Source organism: Oryza brachyantha, chromosome 1 (genome assembly GCF_000231095.2).
Source record: "Oryza brachyantha chromosome 1, ObraRS2, whole genome shotgun sequence".
NCBI lineage: Eukaryota > Viridiplantae > Streptophyta > Magnoliopsida > Poales > Poaceae > Oryza > Oryza brachyantha.
Window position 1 is genome coordinate 11,360,841 of NC_023163.2, and position 24,844 is coordinate 11,385,684.

Below are 24,844 nucleotides of genomic sequence, written 5' to 3' on the forward strand. Positions count from 1 at the left end.
ATCAGTGTACGAACAGTAAAGATGATGTAAGAACCGTTCTGAAATAAATTTCTTTCACTAAAAGTGGATCAATTCGAAGATTAGATGTGGCTTCTCCGAGGGATGATGGGACCAATTAAGGCTAAGCTCTGATACCACAATGTTGGGTTATCTGATCCCAATATTAATTTCTAATGTTAGCCTAATATTGATCACCTCTGTTAATGTGAAATTAATTTGATCTACTGACCTGATTGAGAAGGCATTGAATTCGAATTTGATCTCCTTCTCTGTTCTTTCCTCTCTTCTTCTCTATTTTCCCTCGCAGTAGGCGTGGACGGCGTAGCAGTAGGATTTTCTCCTTTTGATCAGCGTCGACGACCTTTGGATCTTCTTCCTGCAAGTCCTGATATTACCTCACGACTCCCTTCCAGCGCCTAATCGATCGGGCAATTAGGGTCACGAATTTTTTTCACGTTGGATTTGGGCGTCCCCTCCTCCTCTGTATTTATTTCGCTGGTGGGAGTCAGGATTTATCTCGTCACCGAAACAAACTCCTATTCTATCTCTTCTTTTCTTATCTGAGTAGGACACAAATTTCTTGTTTGAGTAAGAGTAGGACACAGTAGAAAAATCAGTTATGGTGGATTCCGAATTTTTTAAACCGGTCTCTATCTCTAATTTGTTTTATCCGATGTCTAACCGAATAAATCAACCAACGGCTGGCGCCACGAGTACCCTAAACCAACACATCTCGAAAACCCCATCCGCTTAAGTATTTGAATAGTTAGACACACAGTCAAGTTTGTAGGAAACGAAACTTTCACGTGGCTACTCTGCTTTGTCTTCTTCCTCTTTCTCCTCCTGGTGCTATGGTATAGGGAGGATGATTGGCTACTTCCGATTGTGATTGGCTATTGTACGGCTAATTCCTTGCCACCATGTTGGCCTCTAGCAACAGCAACGGGAGCAAGAACACAAGTAGAAGCGTTAGAGGAAGCGGCATTGCAATAGGAGGATTTTCGACATCCTCCAAGTATATCTTACTAAACTCTGTACTAAATATGTTCTTTCATGCTTTCTTTGTTTAGCACTGGCACTAGATCAGTCATGTTTATATTGTTCATATTTATTTGTTTCAATATCTAGATTAAACTATGAAAAAAATTGACTAGAACTTTAATAGGTTAACTCTTTTATACGAAATAAGAACGATCGTGTAAGTGAGGTTTGCTATGTGGACTTAGGGATAGGGTGTTAGCCCGAACCCATGCATGACTCCTATTCGGTCCCTGTGACGATGGACAATAGTCGTACTTCTGTTGGCTAGAACCGATTTTGTCTTTATATTTATTCGACAAGAGCTGGAGAAAATACAAGATGGGAACTAACAATGAGACTTCTACATGAATCTTGATTTGGTGTGACTTATGTCTGTCTTGAGACTTTTTCCCACTCGGTGGATACATTTGTATTTATATCAAGAGATACCCTTCTACAAACTAGGAATAGGAGAAAATTTTTGATATTATGAATAGGTGGGTTGGGTCATATCCGTATCAGGCTAGACATCTTTTCTTATTTGAGGACAACTCCATATTGAATATAGTACGTGGTATTGCAGGGGCACTTTACCACAAGAGTATGATGTATACCACGTCTATAACACTTCGATAAAAAACATTAAAATCAGTTGTAAAATCAAAATTTTGCTATGACCAATAACAAGCAAGCGATCAAAGCATCATAAATCTTAGTAATTCAGGGGTTGCATCAGGCTGACAAAACCGCAGTAACTGCCACAATAATTGTAGTTATCATGGTCTCCGCCGGGTGCGATAGTGGTAGGGGGCGGTATGGCTAAATTGAATTTGGCTAAATTCAAAAAAAATGATAAAATTTTGAAAAAGAAAATATGGATATGGTAGATAACAATTTGCAGAGTGTTTGGTGAGAGAAATAGATAAAATAAATAATTTTATACGCACGAACAATGAGAAGAATAAATTTTTGCCTTAAAACTGTCGTTTTTCTGTTGATGTAGAGTTGAGATTTCGGAATATTTTGAATGTCTTGTCAGGTTAATTTGCAGCGTAGCAAAACAATAGATGTACTTACTTTTCATGTGTCACAGTATTTGTTTGTAGTGAATAGGTCGCATGAAAAAATGTAAATCGTAGTTGATAGTTACTATATGAATTGTCATTGTGTTCTATATTAAATGCCAATTATCAATTGTCATATATATAATTGTTGCAATGTCCCTAATTTAATAGGCAAAATTTGCTACAGGGCATGGAAAAAACGCGTAATTAGCCGGTGGACACCGTAAGATCGCGAATTTGCTGCAGGGCACCATAAAAATGTGGTAATTAGCTGGTAGACACTCCGAGCATTATTTTATTAGTTTGAGAGTAAAAATAATGAGATTGCCCTCGGTGGCCAACCTGTTACGCTGACTGGGTTCGATCGAACTAGACCCAGTCAGTCTCGGCACTGCACCACACTCGAACCCTAGCCTAACCCTAGCCTACAGGGTGACTGAGCAGACGGCGGCGACGGCGACCTGGTTGCGGCGTGGGCAGCGGCGAATAGACCACCGAGGGCAATCTCACCATTTTTAAAATTTTTGACTTCAAAAATAATAAAATAATGATTAGACTGTCTACTAGCTAATTACTATATTTTTGTGGTGCCCTACAGCAAAATTGTGATCTTCCAGTGTCCACCGGCTAATTACACGTTTTTTTATGCCCTGTAGCAAATTTTGCTAATTTAATAAAGGTTTTGCAAAAATTTTCTTTTTTTACAAAAAATGTCCTAGCAGTTACAGTTATATCATATTACTTATTTCCTATTTTATTTATAATTTTACACTATTTTCGGATTTTATTTTATTGTTTAACCTCGTATTGCAATGCGAACAGTGTTCTTAACAAACCCAATGGTTTTCGTCTCCAAGCCGTGGTTATCACCAATTTCAAATTCAACAAATATTTGTTGAATTTGAAATTTCTATGATAATTGCACGGTTATCATGTCTCCACCGCTGATCGGTTTCTATTGAGCAGTAAGGTGAAACCTGGGTTACATCAAGCTAGATACTCCCTCTGTCCTAAAAAAGACAATTCCTAGCTTCCCAAGAAAGACCTAAAGAGTTAGCTAAATTCTCAAAATGTCCATCATTAATAGTAAAATAATGTTGGTGGGTGGGTAGGTGAGGGGTATTAAAGGGATAAATTTTCTCGATTTACGAATCAAGGGTAGGTAAAAATAGAGAAGTTGATTTATTTTGGAACAAATTTAAAACTCTAGGAATTGATTTATTTTGGGATGGATGGAGTATATAGGTAAATGCAATTTAAGTCTTTTGCATGGAATTAATATTAGCAGTCTTCTGCATGGAATTAATATTAGCAGTTTTTAGTATTTCATTAATCAACTCGCTCTTAACCATGAGTGGTTGCAATGAGATTACTAAACGCAAGATCCATGTACAACAAAAATCAGACACTACTATTTATCTTCAGGAAATCATTTCTTATGCAAGTACAGTGCACGCGGCACATGCTGAGCCTTCACACTGCAAGCGTACGTACGTCCAGGTCTAGCTCGTCACTCTTCGCGACAGTGTGACGTACCATCTAACGATTAGTAGGAATACAACGGATGAGCTACCGTCTAACGATTAGTCAGAATACGAACGATTAAACGGAATTATACAGATTTATATGTTCACTTTAGTGCATATTTTTTTTATGTTAATGGCTACAGTTGATGCAGATTATATAATTTTAACCAGTTATATTTGTATTTTTCTATAAATATATCATGAATACATCATTATTTTCTTAAAGAATATAAATAACGACGGATTAAAACAACTTGGCTTGTCTATGGAAGCGAGCACAACCGTGCTATAAGGCTACAATAGTTTACTAAACACACTTTAAGGTTAATTAGACTTATTATACTAAATATAACCAATTAATCGCGTCATTTGGTTGTATAGTTTTACTGAAATTTGCTGGTGCTACGACTCGGCGATACAATATGGATCGGTCATCATTTCCATATAGACGGCTGACTAAACGGTTGATAGGGCCGACTAAACGGTTGATAGGGCCGACTTTCGCGCAACACTGCTTCAGGATGCATGGAAGAATTCAACCAGCCGGTACCTGTGATACAGTATCATCATCCAGAAACGGGTAGTCGGTGTAGCCAACCACAAGATCAGAGGTATAGAACGTGCTCCTGTCGTACTTGTTCAGACCGGCCTTCCTCCTGAACCTCTCCGGCAGGTCAGGGTTGGCCAGGAACAGCCGCCCGTACGCAACCACGTCGGCGTAGCCGTCGGCGACCGCCCTCTCGCCTTCCTCCCGGTCGTACCCTCCGTTCACCATGAACTTGCCCCGGAACACCTTCCTGAACGGGAGCAGCTGGCCGTGCTGCGGGGTCCCGGTCACCGGCGGCGGCGACGCACATCCTCGGCTCGATCATGTGGCAGTAGAGGACGCCGAGGTCGTTCATGAGGCCGACCACGTGCAGGGCGAGCGCCACCGGGTCGGAGTCGTGGCAGTCCATGTAGTCGGCGAACGGGGAGAGGCGCACGCCGAGGCGGTGCGCGCCGATCTCGTCGGCCACCGCCGCGATCACCTCCGCGGCGAAGCGGCACCGGTTCTGGATGCCGCCGCCGTACGCTTCGGTCCGGTCGTTGACGCTGTCCTTCATGAACTGGTCGATCAGGTACCCGTTGGCGGCATGGATCTCAACTCCGTCGAAACCTAGCTTGGACAGAAATGGGCCAAGTGTTCGATGTATAGAAGAAAATGTTTCAGCTGTTGACTTCCAATGTTGATATCAATGATTAGCATACAAAATTTTATTTCATTTCTCGTTTATTAAAGACAGTGTTCTTTCTCTGTATTATTTTCTGTTTTTCTACTTGACTTTATACATGCTTCTGAAACTATTAAACAGTACATTTGTTTCAAAATGCTTTCATATAAAAGTTTATTATCACAACTTTGTAAAATAGGTTTTACAACATTCCATCTTTTATGCTATTAAATAATTATCGAAAAATCAGATAATCTTTTATATTTAGCCAGAAAAGAGCATAGCCTAAATCATGTAACAGATCGGTCAGCACCTGCAACTAAATTTTCACGTGTTCAACGCATAACATATTAACGCCCCTGATATGTCCGGTTCTTGCTTACCAGCTTTGATGGCATTTCTGGCGGCAATACGAAAGTCGTCCATGATATTTGGGATCTTCTCCGTTTTCAGCCTTCGGGGAGGAGCAAATTCAAGAACCTGTCCGTCATGGCTGACCTGGGGGGTAACTTGCTTGTCCCTGCTTGAGATGGGTGCATTCCCATTAGGCTGGAACTCTGAAAAAAAATTGTATTAGGATACCATATCCATCTTTTTTTTGAGGGGAATAATTTTTTTTTTGAGGGGAAGGATACCATATCCATCTTGATTCTTGCAGCAAGCCAACTGGACTTTAACTGACAAGAGAGAGAATAGCCAAGAGATAGGAATGTGTAGTCAGCCGATTTTGATTTTGATTTAGGATTAAGGGCATGTTTAATGGTAGAGCTCATTGTGGTCTCTATCTCAATCCACGTCAGCAAAAAGAGTTTGGTTTTTCTCATGCGTTTTCATTACCATGTCTCTTTCACCATCATTAGAAGATAAGAAGATAAATTGTGCTAATGGGTTTAAATTAAACCTGACCTCTACGTACAACGTGGATGTAGACAGAGAAAAATGTAAGAATATGATTGAAGCTATCTGAAATTATTCTTAAGTTTTGAAATTTATTTGAATTATCATAAAAAAAGAGCCAATGCATAAATGAGATGAAAATCGCAGGTAGCAGTGAAAAATTATCGGGTGCATGTGGTGGGCGTCAAAATTTATGAAATCAAACTCCCGAGATGTTGCTTAGTTGAACTATTCCTAACGGCAGCTAGGCGTCCAACTCAAACATATCTTTCGATCAACTTAATTAATTGTTGAACACAAAGAAAGAAAGAAAGAGGGGTGACAGTTTGGCTTATTTAAACAAAATAGCAAGCCGTATATTTACAAATAAAAAATAAAATTGTGAATCAATCTTTTATATATGTTTTTATCAATCTAAAAGCCAACGCTAGAAATATAAACTACGATGAAAAATTTTAAATCTCAGCTTAAATACAAGCAGAAGCGGAGGGACGGGATTCGAAAGAATCGCTGGCCTGTGGGAGAGACGCAGCCGGTGTGCCATATTTGGCAGAAGAAGACGGCGCCCCTGGCATGCACGGCGTCAACGACGTGCCTCCACGCCTCCACCTGCTCCGTGTTCCATAGCCCCGGCACGTCCGGGTACCCTCTCGCCATCTCCGACACCGCACAGGCCTCCGCCACCAGCAGCGCCCCCGCCGCCGCCCGCTGCGCGTAGTACGCCGCGTTGTGCGCCCTTGGCACGTTGCCGGGGCACTGGTACCACGTCAACGGCGCGAGCACGACCCTGCCCCGGCCACAAACAACAAGGAGATGCACTTTGGAACCGTGCGCATGGATCGCTCAAGAAGAAGAAGAAGAAGAAGAAGAAGATCAGCGGCAGCAATATGATGCATCCGATCGAACCTGTGAGCGAGATCCAAGTGGCCCATCTTGTAAGGGGTCAGAAGAGTTGCGGATGACATCACCATGGTATGCTTACGCGTGCGTGTGTGTGTGACAGCTTCGACTGATGACTGATCCACCACTTCTTTTGCCTCCTTGTGATGATGCGAGAGGCAGGGGAGATTTGAGCTTGTTTGGGTCTGCCATTGATCCTTTATAGTAATAGGTAGATATGGAGGGAAATTTAGGTCATGGGTCGTGTTATTTTTAAAGATTATCTGAGTTTTATAATATTTATTTAATGATATAGGCAATAAAATTAGCTTCTATAAAATTAAAAATCTAGGCAAGCTGCTAAATTATATACAAAGCTGGAAAAAATGATAATAATCAGTAAAAAAACGCAGGAGCCGTGTTCTGTTTTTGTACGACAGTGCAGTGGTGTCGCTGTTGTCTTCTCCGGCCAGTTGGTGCGCTAGCTGGGAGTCTTCTTGGGCGATTGCGTGTGCTCGATAGTCTGCCGAGTGCCTACTAGCGAAAGTGGACGGGCATGTCGTGCCAATCAGCAGGACGAATCATCTGTGAATTAATTGATGGGACTGGCTGCTACTGCTACCTCCATTCCAATATTCTGGGAAGTAAGCCATTAAAGATAATCTTGTAATAAAATATAAGTATTTATAATATTATTGATATCACTATTTATCAAGAGTTACGTATTTGAAATTATTACTTTTTTACCCTCAGTTATCCTACTACATTTATTCATTGATCATTTATATTTTAGGTCGTATGACATTTTGTTTTTAAGTATTAATATATGCTAAATAATCTAAAAATATTTATATTTTGATATGCAAATAGTAATTAATAGTTGGTGTGTACCTTTCCTTCGTTCCCAAATAAATCCACTTTTATAAATAATTCTAGTACTTTAAGAGCACGGTCATTGGTTTATATTCAAATTTATTTTCATTTTATCCCCTCCTATCCTATCCACTTCATCCATTTCGTAATTAATAAACGACTTAATAGTCTTTTCCCCTTTTATCCTATCCACCGCATCCATTTGTAGGAACAATTTTCTTCGTTTTGAAATAAATCTAGTTCTAGAACTTCAAAACTTCAAAAGCAGCCTTATCTCTATGCTTCTACTTAATCTTACATTTAGAGTTGATTTTAGAATTTTTTCACTGAAATTTAGTTTACGACTTTAGGCTTTATTTTTTAGAACGTTAAAAGTACATATATAAACATATTATTAAAAATTATTTTTCGTTTACTTGTCACCCCTTCACTCACCCCACTCGTGACACGTAGCGTATCTTGCACGTTCCCTCGGCAGAAAATCAGTTCTTCCTACAAAATCAGAAATAAAAAATGTTGACTAAGAGAATGATGACTTTTTTCCAATGGGCCAGTGTTAAAAACCCTTACCCTACTAGCCAATTGCAATGCACCGATATTTTGTAAGGAGGATAAATTTAGGGGAATAGCCTAGGTTACCTTTATTAATTAAAGGATGATTAGGAGTACAGGGTAATTAGAGTTAAAATGAAATATTTAAATCAAAAGTGATGGATACTGTAAGTAGTACGATATAATTACACTTATTTTATAATAAAAATTGATCTTACAAACATTTAGAGAAGGACATACTATCAGATATGGAGTTAGACGTGAGTTTAGCCTAACGACGTCATCACGCATCTCTGTGGGCCACAGCATATAAATAGGTGAACTTGACACGAAACGACTTTGGGGTTACTGTTTGTAAACATTTACAAATAATCAAATAATTTATAAATAATACTATTATATATGTTCTTAACGATAAAAAGCAAAGCTTAAAAATAACTATGCTAAAAAAATCTCAAAATCATTTCTTAATTTAAGATTAAATTTAAATTTTGGTTTATAAGTATAAGAAGAAACGAAAAGAGATGGTTGTTTGACTCTTACAGGGATATATCAAATGGTACAAAAGCCATGGTTCGTGAAAAAAATTTGTAATGACATTGATTTATAAATAAAATTATTATATATGTGTTCTTAACGATAAAAAGCAATGGTTAAAAAATAAACTATGCTAAAAAAAATCCCAAAATCAATTCTTAATTTATGATTAAAAATTTAAATTTTAGATTATAAGTATAAGCATAAACGTGATGGTTTGTGAAAAAAAATGTGTAATGACATTGATCAAGGTTACGTAGGGATAAAAACGGATCGGAAATGAACGGAAAGTAGATGTACCATATTTGTTTTTTTAAATTGGAATTAGAAACCCCAAATACAAAAATATAATTGGATATTATTTTATACAAATATGAAGCGAATATGAATTGGTACGAATACTGTGACGAGTATTAATCGTAACATAAAAGGGTCAGCTGCAAATTTGCCATCAGTTTGAATTGTTATTACAAGATTGCCACTAAAAAATTATAAATTTACCATCAGAACTGTCGTTCTAGTGGCAAACTTGCAATATAAAAAACTAGTGGCAAATTTACAAAATCCCCTAACTTAAAAGCCCCTTATAACAGACTCCTCGAATCAGTGCAAGTTATAAACTTATTGTTTATCAAAAATAAATCAAGAAGTTTAATGTTTAGGAATTGTATAAGTATATGGATATATCATATACACCAGTAGAAACTAAATATTCAGTTACTATTTAATTATTATGATAGAACATCATATTTAACACTTTATATTAAACGTGAGTTTACTGTAAGAACGTCATCACGCATTTCTGTGGGCCACAGCATATCAATCGGTGAACTTGACACGAAAGCGACTTTGGGGGTCGTTGTTTGTAGATACGTACAAATACAAAATTTTATGAATAAGTTTTTATATGTGTTCTTAACTATCCGATTGAAAGTAAACAACAGTGAACAAACCAGAAATAAACTCTAAATTTAAGGTTGAAAATTAGAAATTTGGTTATAAACGAAAAGAGAGGTGTTTCGCTCTTCAACCGGATATACCAAATGGCACAAAAGCGATGTATTTTTATATGGGCCAATTTTGTAAAAGAGTCATTTGATATCCTATATATATTCCGGTAGAGCGTGGGTTAACCACGGATAGAAATTACGCTTATACCCATGCCCGTCAGATTGGGTACCGACGGGTACACATATCCGTGGACAAAAATACCATCTCTAGGAGGAGAAGAGAGGGTTTAAGACTTTTAAAGAGCACAATAGCGGTTGCTAGGCAGTCTGGCGGGTGGTTGGCTTGGAACCCACACCCGTCCTTGACGAGGTGACACCGCCGCGAGGCCCCCAACATGCTCCGGTCCTTCGGAGCTGATCGGATGTTTCACGGGCCGACCGCCATTGACTCCTCGCCAGCTCTCTCCTTGGCCGCTCGGCCGCTCGCCGACATGAGTGTTCGCGCACCGGCTCCGCACTCCGCACTCCGCCACTTCACATGCATCGCGGACTGCCAGTTCACTGCAATCCACTGCTTCCACAACGCCAGCCGCCGTCGGCCTTCACTGCTCCACAGCCTCCACCGTCAAGGTCCCAACCAGGGTTGCCCAAACCGCCGGAGGGCCTTCTACTACACCTCGGCGAAGCTTCGGTTAGTGCGCGGTAACTGTGAGAACTACGAAAACTGGGAAATTTGAATTTGATTTTTTTTAATTTAAATTACATGGTTATCGTGGCTTCTCGGTCAAAACCGTCCGGTTTCAAGAAAAAACCATGAATAGTATAAACCAAGATAAAAATTATAAAAGAAATCTAAATAAACTATTAAATTTTAAGAAAAATAGAAAACTAGTAGTTAACAATAATTTTGATAGTTAGAATATGTTTTTGGAAAGACATGATCATGAGTTCTCCATGTTCCCACATAGGATCAGAGGTTGTATCTGCCATAATGCACTTGCATTTATTTAACTAACGAATAAAACACGTAACTTGTACCAAGAATCCTATTATTTATCATGCATGCATATTCCTAAAAGTTATAAATGTTACCTAACTTAATTGACATGGAAAGGTATCCAGTATGAACTAACAAATGACAGATACCATTTTTATTTTCTATAAAAACCTAACTGGAAAAGTACAAACATATCCTTACATGTCTACAAATAAATCTCACCGAAAATACCGTCCTCATTTCATACAAACATGTATCTACAAATACTTTTTACCTAGTAATCTATTATAAATTTTCATTTCCCCTCCTTTTTCACTAATGAATTTTTAAACATTCATAAATTTATTATTTTCATCTAGTTCTTGGCCCAAACTTCACTCCCAATTAATCTCTAACACATATACTTTTTACCAAATTTTGTCATTTTTAAATTTCTCCTCAAATTTAAATGACCCTACCATAGTATACCAAAACTGTCTTTCGGCGACGACCACGGTTATCGCAGTTACTATTATGGTGTCACACCCGGAGTTTCGTCCTAAGCCTAAATCGTAAAAAGGAATTCGTAAATAACAATTGGCTTAATTAACTCAGGAAAAATCCCTCTAAAAGGAATTAATTCACTTAAATCGAGGCTCGCAAATCGACTAACAGGATTTAAATTCAAATTGCAGAAGTATAAAATTCGGCCAAACAAATTAATTTAAAACTCGGCAAAAGTGGGGTTTTCCTTTTTCCCTCCTTTTTCCTTTCTTTTTCCCTTCCTTCTCAAATTGGGCCGAAGTCCAATTTTCCTCCCTCTCTCTTTTTCCTTTTTCTTTTTCTTTTTCTTTTCCTTCCCGGGCCGGCCCAGCCGAGCCGGCCCACTCCTCCTCGGCCGGCCCAGCCGAACCGGCCGCAACCTCCGCCCACCAGCGCGCGCTCCGCCTAGGCCGCCGCTCGGCCCAGCTAGCCGCTCGCCCGCGCCGCGAGTCCGCGCCGCGTCCCTCCTCTCTCCCGCGCCACTGACAGGTGGGGCCCACCTGTCAGTGACTGCTTCGCCGCTCGCCCGCGCCGCGCCGCGTCCGAGCCGGACTCCGCGCCGTCGCCGCAACCGCCGCCGCCGCATCTGCCGCCGCCGAGACCGCGCCGTCGCCGACTCGGTCTCCAACCTCCGCCCGCCCTAGCCGGTGCCGCCACCCTATAAATCCCGAGCCGCCGCGCGCCGTCGCTCACTTTCCGCCGTCCGCCCGAGTCGCCGCCGCGCTGCTGCCTCTCGCCGCCGCCGCGTAACTTCGCCGTCGGACGCCTTCGCCGTTGTCCAGCCGCGTCATCACCTCCGTCCAGCTGTCGCCGACCTGCTGCCGCCCTCGCCGTCGCCGGGAAGCCTCCTCGGTGCCGCGCGTTCCCTCGCCGCCCGGTCGCCGCCGTGTCTCGCCCGTCGCCGCCACCCGACGATCTCCGCCGCCGCTGCCGATCTTCCGCTCCAACCCGCGTCGCCACCTTCGCCTCGATCTCGCCGACCCGTCCACGCCTTCGCCGCCGCCGGTGAGCTACCGCACCCACCTCCCCTCTTTCTCCCCCTTTCCGGCCGACCGCCGCCGAGTCGTGCGTCGTCGCCGGACGGGACCGATGCGCGCCGCTCCCGCCAGCCGCCGTGGTCGTCGTCGCCCCCGCGTCGCCGCCGTTTGGCCGCCGTCGCTTGCGCCGCACGTGCCGCGCCGTCGTCGCTCGCTAGTCGCCGTCGCCGCTGTTCTTCCGTCGTCGCCGTGCGTCGTCACCTCGGTTGTCGTCACGTCGGTCGTCGTCGCCGTCGCACCGTCGCCGCTCGCCGGTCGTCGCCGTCGCGCCGCCGCCGTGCGCCGCCGCCGCCGCGTCGTCCGCCGCTCCCGCCGATCGCCGCCGTCCGCCCGACCGTGCGCTCTGTTCCCCTCCTCTCTGTCCCCCTCTCGCTGACGAGTGGGACCCACTCGTCAGTCGCTCCCCGCGCCCGCCTTCTCTCTCTCCTCCCGGGCCCAGCTGTCAGCGCCTCTCTCCCTCTCTCTCTCACCGACAGGTGGTCCCCACCTGTCAGCCGTCAGCCTCCTCTCTCCTCGCTGACGTCAGCAGCCCCATTAATTGCGCAATAATTGATTTAGGACTTTTCTGTTTAGCTAAAAAACCCAGAAAACTTCTAAAATTCATAAGTAATTCATCTAGTCTCCGTTTAGGTCCATTCAAATTTCATTAAATTCATAAAATTATCAAGAATCCATTAAAAATGGTTTCGTTTGCTGTTTCAGTAGAGTTTGTGCCTGTTTTATTTATTTTTGTGCTTTGTCGCTTAGATTCGGACCCCGCCGAAGAGCCGGTTTACTTCGAGATCGTCGCCGAAGTTCCCCAAGGGCCCGAGCAAGGCAAGTGACACTCATCCTTGAACATATTGAACCCATTATTGCAAATTCCCCGCTTTTTATTTCAAATGTGCATTGTTTTATTTAAAGTACTTACTTTATGCTATTTTCGGGTAAACCTTATTATTACGCCGTTGTTTATTCAACTTTGTTCATTGCTGGACCAGGGGTAAATTGATTAGAGTCAGGCCTAGGTTAATGCTTAGCCATGCTTAGAACAAATAGCTCATGGGATCACATATAATTATGCTTAGTTCTGAATAGCTGAGACATTGATTCACTACCCGGTTCGGGTTAATGTCAACTAAAATATTGATAATGGTGGGCTGTGGGTGCATGGTTTTGAGAGTCGCACCCATGGCGATTAAGGACCGGTTCACGGGAAACCTTGGAAGTCGTTAAGTGCTAACCACATGCCGAAATGGGTAAGGTGGGATTTGGAGCATGACTTCGAACTATTTGACGTACCCAGGCAAGGGTAGGCGTGATGGAGTACGGACGGGCAATCGTGGTGTAACGAAAGCTTCTCCTGCTTCCGGATCTACCGAGGCACAAGAGGGGACTGCCCGACTTGGTGTAAAGGAGGGGGTGAAACCTGAAGTGTGGTACGATTAAATAGGGAGGGTTGTGTAACGGGTCCTATCACGGTCTCCTTTCCGGTATGCCGTGGTGGTATGTCGGCGCACGTTCAAGTGTAGTGGAGTCGTGTCTTGTGGGTACAGTAGTACACCTCTGATCAGAGTATAAACTATTCGAATAGCCGTGCCCACGGTTACGGGCGAACTCCCAGCTTCACTGTGATTAGTGAACCCTAATAACTTGAGTAAAATCTGGTATCACTCGGGACTACTGCAACGTGGTGTAGCGTTGAGTAGTGGTTGGGCCTGTTGCAACGTGGTGAAACGTTGGACAGTGTTGTGGTATTTTACAACTGTTTATTTACTTATGCTTTACTGTATTTAAATTACCTTTATTCTTTCAATCTCTGTTATTTATTTAAATTGCTGCTTTGTCGCAACTAACCCTAGCCTGTCCTTGTTAATCCCTATGCATCATTTATTTTCTCCCCTTGTCCGTGTTACTTGTTGAGTACGGTGGTTTGTACTCAGCCTTGCTTACCTTTCCCAACCCAGAGCTAGAAGCAGAGTCCGATGGAGGTGCCTCTCAGGAGTGAGCTGTCCGCCGTCGAAGTGTTGCCTGTGGACTGGAGCCGTACCCGCTGGAGCTAGTCTACCCTTTGTTTTTCTTTCCGCTGCATTTCCGCTAGAATAAGTGTAATTTTCAGTTGTTTCTAAGAACGATGGTTATGTAATCAACATTGTCTTTTTGTGTACCCTGGCTGGTCCTGGACAGGGATTTAATACACAATTAAGTTCAGAAATTCGTGTGAGGAATTTCTGGGCGTGACATATGGTGACCACGGTTACAGTTACGGTGACGACGACAACGTGAACCCTGGTCCCAACAACCCCAACCCAATCCTCTCCTCGCATTAGGGTTAGGCAATATTTGGTCGTGAGCTGTAGTATGATATGGACTAAAATAGGAAAAGTGGCCCGTTAAGCCTATTTTTGGTTTGTTTTGGCTTAATTATATTTTTCTTTATATTTTATTGAATACACATATGTATACAATATATATAGAAAACCTCTATTCTACTACCAGGTGTAGCTACTCCCTTCATGTCCAAGGTGCAGAAACACCTTTATACATATTTCTTCTTTTTTCTAACAGAAAGTACGAACTATATACATGTAGTTGTATCATTCACATGAAATTTAATAGTGTCTATACTTTCTGTTGGGTGAGAGTAGAAACAGTTATGAAAATATTTTTCATCATGGAGGTACAGAGAGTAGCTACACTTGGTAGTAGGATCTAATTTTCCACTGCACCTGGTAGTAGAATAGATGTTTCCTATATATACATGTGTGTGTGTTTTTGCCAAAAATCTTGGGTATACATCTGAATACCCCTAAATTATGGTGGGCCCGCCCTAGCTACATCCATATGTCTAATCATTATCAACCGCACTCTCACATAGTCAACCTTACGACAAAGGTTTTGCTCTAGTAAACAATCAAAAAAATTCATAGGAACAAAAAAATGTTATCTAATTGCAATGAAAGAGTAATGTCACAAATCTAGTGTTCCACAAACCAATTTGGCAATGAAACTGTGATGATAGAATAATTTAAGCAAAATCCAACACTAACTCGACAATGTCTAATGAACCTAAAGAGCTTAGGGTCAGCCAAGGACCCTTGGACGTGTTCCTATCGGATTGAAACACAATACAAGGCTCGTGGCCTAAAAAACGGTGACGTGGTACCTTGATAGAATTGGGATGTCCGCTTGTTTTCACAATTTCCATTACCTTGGATGAAATTATGATATGGGACAAGATCCATTGGAAGGTGATATCAATACCTTTCCATACATAGGTAGAACATCCATTGTTGATATTGGAAAGGGTGTCCCAATTTTTCGATGAGCGGATAAGCCGATTTAATTTAGCGACGTTGTTGACTCGACTGCAATTATCCATGGATGTTGTGCATTAATAACCATTACACCAACTTAACTTCTAAGGCAGTTGTAATCTCAACAGATGCACGGTTAGCACAGCATGACGGTGTTTCCTCCTGTAAGCAATCAAAAAATAGCAATAACAAGATGAACGGGTAACTCAAATTATGGAATAAAGATGTATGATTAAATCGGCAAGAGTGCTAAAGGTGGGGTTCTGAAACAAGCAAACTGGTAACGTAACCGATCACGGGATTACACGGCAAAATAGGGGAGCTAAACTTTGATTTTTAAAAAAACCCAAGTTGATCAGTGGTGGAAAAGGGAAATATATAGGTGACATGATGAGTTGGGATCGTCCTCTAACCTAAGAAGTGTCCCTAACGGGCTCAACTTTATACATGGGCCTATGGCCTAAAACTCATGGAGCAGCACCAATTGGTCTTGACATCTCGTTATTACTTTGGCAATTGCAGCAGATTAGAGTGTGAACAACGAAATTTTGAAATCGTTAATGTTTTAACCGTTGAACAGTTGAGGTAGAATCAGAAGCCGATACGTTTACAAGGTTTCCATAACCGAGAACTTATAGTTTTCTAAGTATTCGAACACAGGTTTGGAAGCCAATACATGTGTGAGATGATATCAATATGGAAGGCCGATGGTTTCCAAATCAGATTTGTAGAGTTTCCTTGAATATGTTAAATATTTTTCCATATTAACAAAGATTTTTGAACAGTTGTCTGTAACCTGAATCGTACTCATTTTTGCCCAAGGGTGTAAATATGTATGCCTTAGGTCTTGTAAAAAGGAATCAATATCAACACAATTTTGGCACTTCACCACCATAGTTGCAGGTTTAGTTGAAGCGAGATCTCAGCTGGAATGCATCGATCAAGTTCGAAATCCAGCACATGGGTAAGTTCTCGATATATAGTGGTTGTATCGATGAGATCAAGACTTTCTTGGTTTAGTCCAATATTTTGGTCAATCTTGTACAACCGCTAATTATTAGATCAGTTTTGGGTCAACTTATTTTAATATCACTGATCTCTCTGGCTAATTGATATGTAATCTCATATATTAGCTTAAGACTTTCTTGATTTAGTTCAATATTTTGATCGAAACTGATGTTTTCACTTGTCAATTTGTCTAATTTATTTAAGTTATATCTGTCTCATGAATTGTAATGATCAATCAGTCCGAGAACTTTAATCACCTTCCTTTTATTCCACTAAATCAACTAGATAATAATATTTTAAGGTAACGAGAATCTCGGTCTTCGCTTCAATTTACAGTTCATAACACTTAACAATATCAAAAAAAAAACCGACAATATCAAAAACACTCCAATACACAGTCATGGAACTATGGATAACAATTAAGCACAGACGTAATCACTACTATTTCAATGCCATTCAAGTCAACGATCATGGCAAATTACTGACTTGTCATCTTCATCTTCTATCCACTGTTCCACCCACATGATAAAAACTGCATTTCAGCAGAGTCCCGTAAGTACATTCTTCGCAAAGCAGGATCTGAGCTGATAAGGAGAGCAACCTCTCGGAGTCTACAATGGTGGATGTGTGGCTGGAGGTCGAATCTGCCCATTTTGACGCCGCCATGTCACCCATCATCTTCCAGTGCTTCATCATCCCCATGTTCATCGGTGGTTCACCTGACATGGGAGTAGTCAGTGAGAGCCTGGAGAAACTGAAGAAAGCACTTCAGGTGTACGAGGCACGGCTGGCTAAGTCCAGGTACTTAGCAGGAGATTTTGTCAGCTTGGCAGATATCAGCCATGTTCCGACTTCCGACAGCGTATTACCTGTTGGCGTCTGCCGATGCTTCTGTGCTCCAAGCTTATCCCCATGTGAAGGCTTGGGTCGCTGGCATAATGCAGAGGTCGAGTGCGAGGAAGGTGACGAAGCTTCTGAACATGCCGTCTGCTTAACTAAAACTGAAGCGCGTGAAAGTGCTCGTGTTCAGCGGTATGTGGCATCGGTTTGTGTGAATATCAGCGGATGGTAGTTTGCATCATCTTTGGCCTTGTTTAGTTTCCAAATTTTTTTCCAAAAACATCATATTAAATTTTTAAACACCTAAATAAAATATTAAATATAGATGAACTAAAAAAATAATTGCATAGTTATGGAAGAAATCTTGAGACGAATATTTTGAGTCTAATTAGTCCATAATTAGCCATAAGTGCTACAGTAACCAACATATACTAATGACGAATTAATTAGGCTCAAAAGATTCGTCTCACGGTTTATAGGCTAGCTGTGAAATTCATTTTTTCATTCGTGTCCAAAAACCCCTTCCGACATCCAGTCAAACATTTGACGTGACACTTCTCCCAAAAAATTTCTCAATCTAAACACCACCTTTGTTTTTGTTTAATAAACATGTTGTCTGTTCATTAGTAACGGTGTGTCACCTGTATTATGAGATGCAAAGTATCTGCCTGCAATATATTTCGATGATTTTGATATTTTATTCTTTCTATGGGAGTGGCACCGACCAGCTAGTGCTGCTCGAATACACCTATGCCCGTATGGCGTATGCTCAAAGTTTGATATGCCTTTCTTGTTCATAGAAGGCAGTTTTTCAGATGTGGGTATACTACGATAGCAATAAATAAAATTTTTATCACATCAACTAAGATATATTGTGGTAAAGATATCATAGATCGTCACCATTTAATATGCTAAACAGTGGAATTAGAGTCAGGTAGCCAAAACCCGACGAAGCATGCGTAGATGTAGAGGAAATGTCTCCTCTATGCGTGTCTACTCTTGTGCATACTTCTCCTTATGTTCTCACACTGATCAACATCACAACATAACAACTCTACCTGTATCCATACGTCCAGGGATGGGACGTCATTCGCAATCATGATAACTCATGTACATGGCTAGGCTTTTGCTCCTGGGAAGTATGGCTATGGTTTGGATATTTCGGATGTTGTATCTCTCTCAACCCTTCGTTCCATATATATAGAGTTCCTGACTAGACTCAAAACCTATCACAAATTCTACTTGATCACTATTTGAACTGAGCACATGTCAGACCTCCATCCAACTTTCCACTAATCAAAAACATAATTTCGGTCCATGTGTCAAAATAGATGGCCTAAAAAAAGTTAGAGTATCATAAAAAATAATTTATATAGCAAGTGATACGATAATATATGTGGTTACATCTACGATATATCACTAACAGGCAGTCACTTGTTCCGACTTATTGATAACATGTTTCAAGATTGAGAACCATCTAACAAAGCATACCATACTTGAAAAGAGGATTTTCATCCTCGATTGGACATTCACTCTTTCTTCTATTTTGTCTAAATAGTCATCAGAAAATTTAAAAGCAAAACTAATAAAATTAATTAATACGACGTATATCACTCCATAGACAAAAAGTTGAAAAGTACCTGTACAAGCTGTAAAAAGTAAATTAAACTAGAGCTAACATGCGTACATTTATGCTTAAATTTGTTATTTTTTTATAACCCGTAGAATTCAAATTCGAATAGAATAAATGTGCTTATTTAATAAGCACTCATTTATACAGTGATATATCTTAAATTAATCTATATTATTAAGTTTTCCAATAGTTATTTAGGTAAAATAGAATAAATGAGTGCTTATTTAATAAGTGATAAAAATAATTTCGCCCCTGATATGTTCTTTTTCACTGCAATTTCTTGATTCGACCTTATTTTTCTGCGCCCATGTTGTTTGATTATTTTTCTGAACATCACTGTCTTCCACCCGTACAAGACAGGGTGCTAGTCTATTGACGTGTTGGACTTGTTCTTCTCTGCAGGCTACTTTCGCAGTCACTCCCCTGCTCTGAGCCTCAGAAGCTGCCCCCCATCAACAATTTACGTCTGCACTGTGCACACAGCACCGCAAGAAATTCCATTTCCTCTTGCCCGGTTCCGCCCACAGGAAAAAGGCAGAGCAGCGACTGCGTTGCGTACATGTCGCCGGTGAAGGTGTTCGGCTCGCCGCCGTTCACGAACGTGGCGCGCGTGCTGCTGTGTCTGGAGGAGGTCGGCGCCGAGTACGAGATCGTCGATGTCGACTTCGGTGCCATGGAGCACAAGGGCCCCGACCACCTCTCCCGAAACGTCCGTATATGGATTTACTCGCAGACAAGTTTTTTTCTTGATTTCTTCCATGATTTCAAATGGATTAAGCTACAAACTCTTGTCGAATATATTGTCATTTGGTTCTGTCCTCGATCTTTAGTCAGCCATTCGGCCAAGTTCCGGCGTTCCAGGATGGAGACCTGATGCTCTTCCGTGAGTAACACATTTGATCAATCGCGCTATAATTTACACGGATTCTTTTGAATTCGCTCACCAAAAAAAATCCAATCTTGTGTTCAAAGAGTCGCGTGCGATTTGCCGGTACATACTGCGGAAGCACAGGTCCAGCGACGAGGCCAACCTGCTGCGGGAAGGCGTGCCGGAGGAGGCAGCGGCGGTGGACGCCTGGCTGGACGTGGAGGCGCTCCGGTACGAGCCCGACGTGCACGCCGTGTTCGTCCAGCACCGCGTCGTCCCGGTGCTGGGCGGGGAGCCCGACGAGCGGGTCATCGCCGAGAGCGTCGCGCGGCTGGAGGAGACGCTCGCCGTGTACGAGGCGCGGCTGGCCAAGCGCAGGTACCTCGCCGGCGACGGGGTCAGCCTCGCCGACCTGAGCCACTTCCCGTACACGCGCTACTTCATGGAGATGCCGTACGCGGCGCCGGTGTTCGCCGCCTACCCTCGCGTGACGGCGTGGTGGGAGCGCCTTTCGGCCAGGCCGGCGGTCAGGAAGGTGGCCTCCATGATGGCCGGAGGCAGCGCCGGCGGCTCTGGCTGATACATGCGTGGTGTTGCAGAGTGGCCGCTATCAGCGAAAACAATTTACCAAATGTATTCAATTTTTTCCCCGCCAGACAAAACAATGGCTGAGATAACCAGGGCATTTAACTTTTTGTCACCCTTACGACTTATACGGGTCTACATATCATAGACGATGAGTGTCAAATCTATTTTAGCGAGTAGCAAAAAAAATTAAATTTTTTGAGATAATTTGTCTGGGATATCAGACATACACAGATATATACACAGTTATACATAAGAAAGTTGAATAAAAATTATATTGATAAAGATGGAATCATATAGATAAAACATTTTGACCGCACTAATTATTTAACAACCTCTATTTTTTTTAAAAAATAAAGATGTATACCACACGCTTTTATGATATATATAGTGACTTGCCCTAGCGAGGTCGTTGCAATTATTTAGCTAGGTCGATACATTAATTCGACCGATGATAGTGTGTTGAATTATGCAGCTGCAACGCCGGCGTCTTGCTGCCGGTCCTGCTGCATCTTGAACACCTTGCGCTGGACGTGCTGCTTGAAGGTGCGTGGCGCGAAGAGCGGCTTGTCGGCGCCGTCGGCGAGCAGCAGTAGCTCCGGCACCGGCTCCAGCACCACGGACTCCGGCGGGGGCTCGCAGAAGACGACCCAGGACACGCGCACCGCCTCGCGGCTGACGAGGCCGCGGTGGAGCACGCTGGTGTAGCGGCCGTTCGCGAGGATCTCCAGGGCGTCGCCGACGTGGACGACGATGGTGCCAGGCTCGGTGCGCGCGGTGACCCAGCGGCCGGCGTGGTGCACCTGCAGGCCCGGCACGCCGTTGTGGAGGATGAAGGAGAGCGCGCTGACGTCGGTGTGGGCCTCGACGCCGACGGCGAGGTCAGGCTGCGGGCACTTGGGGTAGTAGTTGATCTTGAACTGGAGGAGCAGGTCGTCATCCTCGTCCTGCTCCTGTCCTGACCGGAGACGCCGCTCCAGCGTCTCTTCCGGCAGGCCGAGGCCGAGGGAGAGGATGGCGAGCAGCTTGGAAGCGAGTTCCCGGACGCGGGCGCTGAAGTCGCTCGTCACGGGCACGTACTCCGGCGGGTTAGCCGGCCAGACGGAGTGGTCGGCGAGGTGGTCGGGGTGGACGAGGTGGAACAGGTAGTCCTCCCACTCCCTCTGCCCGCTGGCGTTGGCGGCGAGCTTGCTGCCGTACCCCTGCAGCCGCCCCGCCGCCGGGTCGTTGGCGTACTTCTCCTTCTCCGCGACGGGAAGCGCGAAGAACGCCTCCCCCGCCGCGCGCAGGCGGTCGATCACGTCGTCGGGGATGCCGTGGCCGGCGACGTGCATGACGCCCCACTCCTCGGCCGCCGCGCGCACCGCCTCGACGCACGCGCGCTTCGAGTCCGGGTCGTCTCCGTCGAACGCGGCGATGTCGACGACCGGGATGCGGGCGGGGTCCTCGGAAGCGGCCCGGGCCGCGAGCTCGATGGCGTCGCCGAGGCCGGCGCGCTCCGCCTCCGGGCGGACGTACTCCGGCGGGATGGCGGACAGGCCGCTCAGGCTGAGGGACTCCACTCTCAGCTCCACCTCCGTCGTCATGTCGGCCCGCCGGTCGGTTGATCGATGGATGTACGTGCTCGGCCGGCGATGGCGATGGAGATGGAGAGGCAGCAGCCAAGCTAGCTGTTTTATACGGCGCTGCCGCGCGTCGCGTGCATGGGTTGCTCGCAGCTAACAACGAGCACGCGCGGTTAGCTCCATCCATCGATCACGTGGGTGCTTCCTACCCCGTTAAACCATATCTCCACGTGCTTATAAACTAAAATTTATTTTTTAAATATTTAATTAGAAGTTGATTTTAAAGTTTTTTAAACAAATTTATTTTTATTTTAATTTTAATATGACTAAAAACATATACCCAAAAATTTTATTTATAAATTATTATTTTTACAAATAAGTCCCCGTCCCGACCTACGATGTCACGTATCAGTGAGTTGGTACTATAGAAAACACACACCTACCACCGTGCTTTTGTTTGTTTCCTCAAATTGATATGCTACAGTTCCTACCATAAACCTTTCAGAAATTTAAGTTAAAGTCGCTCGGCAAATTAGTTCCCCGAATATATAATTTATTTCAAATCGTCGGCTGCTAATTCTTCTAACTACATCCTGTGTCGAACTATTCAATTTTTTAATCATTGATTTTTTTAAAAAATATCCTATAGTTAATCCAAAAATATAAGAGGACAACGGCACAAGCTGCCCTAAAAAGGACGGTTACGACTTACGTAAACTCTAAACGACAGTGCCCCGTCTCAACTAGAGAATAGACGATCTGAATATGACATCCGTTTGGCTATCCCCATAAGAGGTGTCCCTGTCCCCCTTATGTTGTGGGGGTAGGGCTTACAGGTAGTGTACTTATCTGATGAGACTAAGATATATTCTAATTTGGTTACAACTTGGATCCGGTACATGCGGCATGCAATCCAACAGTTAACAAACTCCGGTTGATACCATACATATATAATCTTCTTCCTATTCGGTAATCTCCTACCATACGTATATCTATAGTCTATGGATATCCCTAGTAAAGGTATTCCACATAGGGTTTGGACTCGGGATCATGATTTGGTTTTTAAATTGCTGGAAAAAGAAAGGGGCATAACGATTAAACATGATTATTGGGCAGATGAGATACTACAGCATACCAAATCATATGGAACAGAGTGGAAATCGAGCGGTGGATATGCTAAACAGTAAACCCTAGGCGGAAAAAAACAGAGCATGCAATGGCGGGAAATGAAAATGGAGCAGGGAAAAAGGTTTACCTCTGGGACTTCGTAGGGGGTGTCGGCCGATGAAGTGGATGAAGCCATGGATGCCAGTGAGAGTTTAGTGCGGTGACGGGATTACATGAGAAAGCGCGAAGACTGGAGCGGTAGAGTTCTCTACGCGAACAGGAGTGGATTCTAGCGACCATGGCGACCCTGAGCCAAGAAGATTGAGCGCGATGGAGGCAAGGAGCGCGTGTAAGGGATTTGCGAAGGGCTCAGAGGAGGAACGAAAGCAGGTGTGTAAAAATGGCTAAGTCTGGGGAAAAACGAAGCCTCATAGAAGAAGCCTACAGGGAGGTAGCCGTTAGCATAGTGTGGGTAATTGGGAGGTCGTTAACACTATACCGTTGCAACAGCATTGAGCCGATGGCGGAAATTGGTTATGAAAATGGAAATTTCGGAATAATAAATTATTCCGAAGTTGGGGGCATGTGTTAACGCTAGATTTTGGAGAATGGCCATTATAGATTAATGCATGATTAGAGACTGAATCAGACAGAAAAAGGGGAATCGACTGGGAAAGAGATTGAAGATAGAACGAATTCAACCGATAGAATCTGAATCGGATATCCGATTGGGCCCAGGTGTTTAGAGATAGATTCGGCACTAATCACAGTCCGTGTAAATTAGGTTTATTTTATCTTAGAGTTTGTTTAAAATTTTATATCTAATTAGAGTCCGAGTGTAATAGGTTAGTTATTAGAACAAATCCATATCCGGTTATGTTAGTTAGATTTTGGGGGTATAAATATCCCGCAACTTTGTAAAGAAATCAATCAGATCATCGATTCAACTTCGGCGCATCTCCACCCTTTTCGATAGAGCGAGCCCTCGGCGCGAGATTTGTCATCTTCGCAATGTAAGTTCGTGTTCGTCAAACCCGTCGATCGGCTAGAACATGACTGTCTTGATTAAGTTCGATCTCCTGCATAACTGGTCGACGACCTATATGAGTTCTTATTGTTACTTTGATCTATTCGTAGTTTGAAGTAGTGATATGTTCTCGATCAAGTCCTCGTGAGTTCTTTGTTCGATCTATCGATATGAATCCATTCAACTTGATTCAAGTTGACTGGGTTTGTTCTGTCATATTGGATCAAGTACTCGTGGGGTCTTTGGATGATTTGCCATCCTCTCGGATGGCGCATTCCCAAAAGCCACTTTCTTTGTGAACTTTAACTATTTGCCACTCGTTCTATAGGTTTTGTTGATTTAGTACCACTTTTACCTAGTTTTGTACGATTATATCTATATAGGATCTCTTATCTTGATAATAATTATTTTCTAATTGTTAATTTGAATTTAAAATTTTATAATTATATTTTTACATGGAAACCATTTACCTATATTCTAAATTGTACTTGTTTATAAACTCTTTTCTACATAATATTTAATTTATAATTCAAATTCCAGATACTTCTAAATTGTATTTATATATTGAAAATTATTACAAATAAAACAATTGATATTAAAATTGATATTGAGGGAAGAGTCAATCTATAAATACAATTTGTAAACAACTAAAATTTCAGTGAATCAGATTAGAAATACAATTTAAAATTTAAAAATAAAAAAGGTCCATGTGTAAATTAAGAGAAAAGGTCAATATATAAATACAATTTAGAAGTATCTAGAATTTAAATTATAAATTAAATATTATGTAGAAAAGACTTTATGAACAAGTATAATTTAGAATATATGTAAATGAGTTCCATGTAAAAAC

The 24,844-nt window shown here is 42.7% G+C and overlaps 3 protein-coding genes and 1 pseudogene across 5 annotated transcripts; 2 read left to right on the forward strand and 2 right to left on the reverse strand.

Moving 5' to 3' along the window:
* Positions 1-3,869: 3,869 nt before the first annotated feature.
* On the reverse strand, positions 3,870-6,375 carry LOC102721966 (putative 12-oxophytodienoate reductase 10). Its single transcript, XM_040522520.1, is given in 5 exon segments — positions 3,870-4,424; positions 4,426-4,766; positions 5,205-5,378; positions 5,457-5,538; positions 6,247-6,375. Coding segments are annotated over 5 exon segments (1,005 nt in total). The 3' UTR covers positions 3,870-4,145.
* Positions 6,376-16,769: 10,394 nt separating this feature from the next.
* On the forward strand, positions 16,770-17,364 carry LOC102706344 (annotated as a pseudogene).
* Positions 17,365-19,318: 1,954 nt separating this feature from the next.
* LOC102706619 (probable glutathione S-transferase GSTF1) lies at positions 19,319-20,571 on the forward strand. Of its 3 annotated transcripts, none has more exons than XM_040520063.1 (3): positions 19,319-19,551; positions 19,677-19,725; positions 19,815-20,571. In XM_040520063.1, exons 1-3 carry the CDS (start codon positions 19,402-19,404, stop codon positions 20,288-20,290), a joined length of 675 nt encoding a protein of 224 aa, XP_040375997.1. In that variant the 5' UTR covers positions 19,319-19,401; the 3' UTR covers positions 20,291-20,571. The 3 variants fall into 3 exon arrangements, with proteins under 3 accessions (XP_040375997.1, XP_040375998.1, XP_015692338.2); XM_040520064.1 differs by having other exon boundaries at positions 19,327-19,551; positions 19,673-19,725; positions 19,855-20,571; XM_015836852.2 differs by having other exon boundaries at positions 19,418-19,551; positions 19,673-19,725.
* Positions 20,545-21,926, reverse strand: LOC102706901 (leucoanthocyanidin dioxygenase 1-like). The gene has a single exon (XM_040520062.1). The coding sequence runs from the start codon at positions 21,879-21,881 to the stop codon at positions 20,763-20,765; it is 1,119 nt and encodes a 372-aa protein (XP_040375996.1). The 5' UTR covers positions 21,882-21,926; the 3' UTR covers positions 20,545-20,762.
* Positions 21,927-24,844: the final 2,918 nt, after the last annotated feature.

Coding starts and splice junctions, on each gene's coding strand:
- LOC102706619 (XM_040520063.1), top strand. CDS start 19,402: ATGTCGCCGGTGAAGGTGTTCGGCTCGCCGCCGTTCACGAACGTGGCG. Junction 19,552..19,676: donor CCGACCACCTCTCCCGAAAC/GTCCGTATATGG, acceptor ATCTTTAGTCAG/CCATTCGGCCAAGTTCCGGC. Junction 19,726..19,814: donor TGGAGACCTGATGCTCTTCC/GTGAGTAACACA, acceptor TTGTGTTCAAAG/AGTCGCGTGCGATTTGCCGG.
- LOC102706901 (XM_040520062.1), bottom strand. CDS start 21,881: ATGACGACGGAGGTGGAGCTGAGAGTGGAGTCCCTCAGCCTGAGCGGC.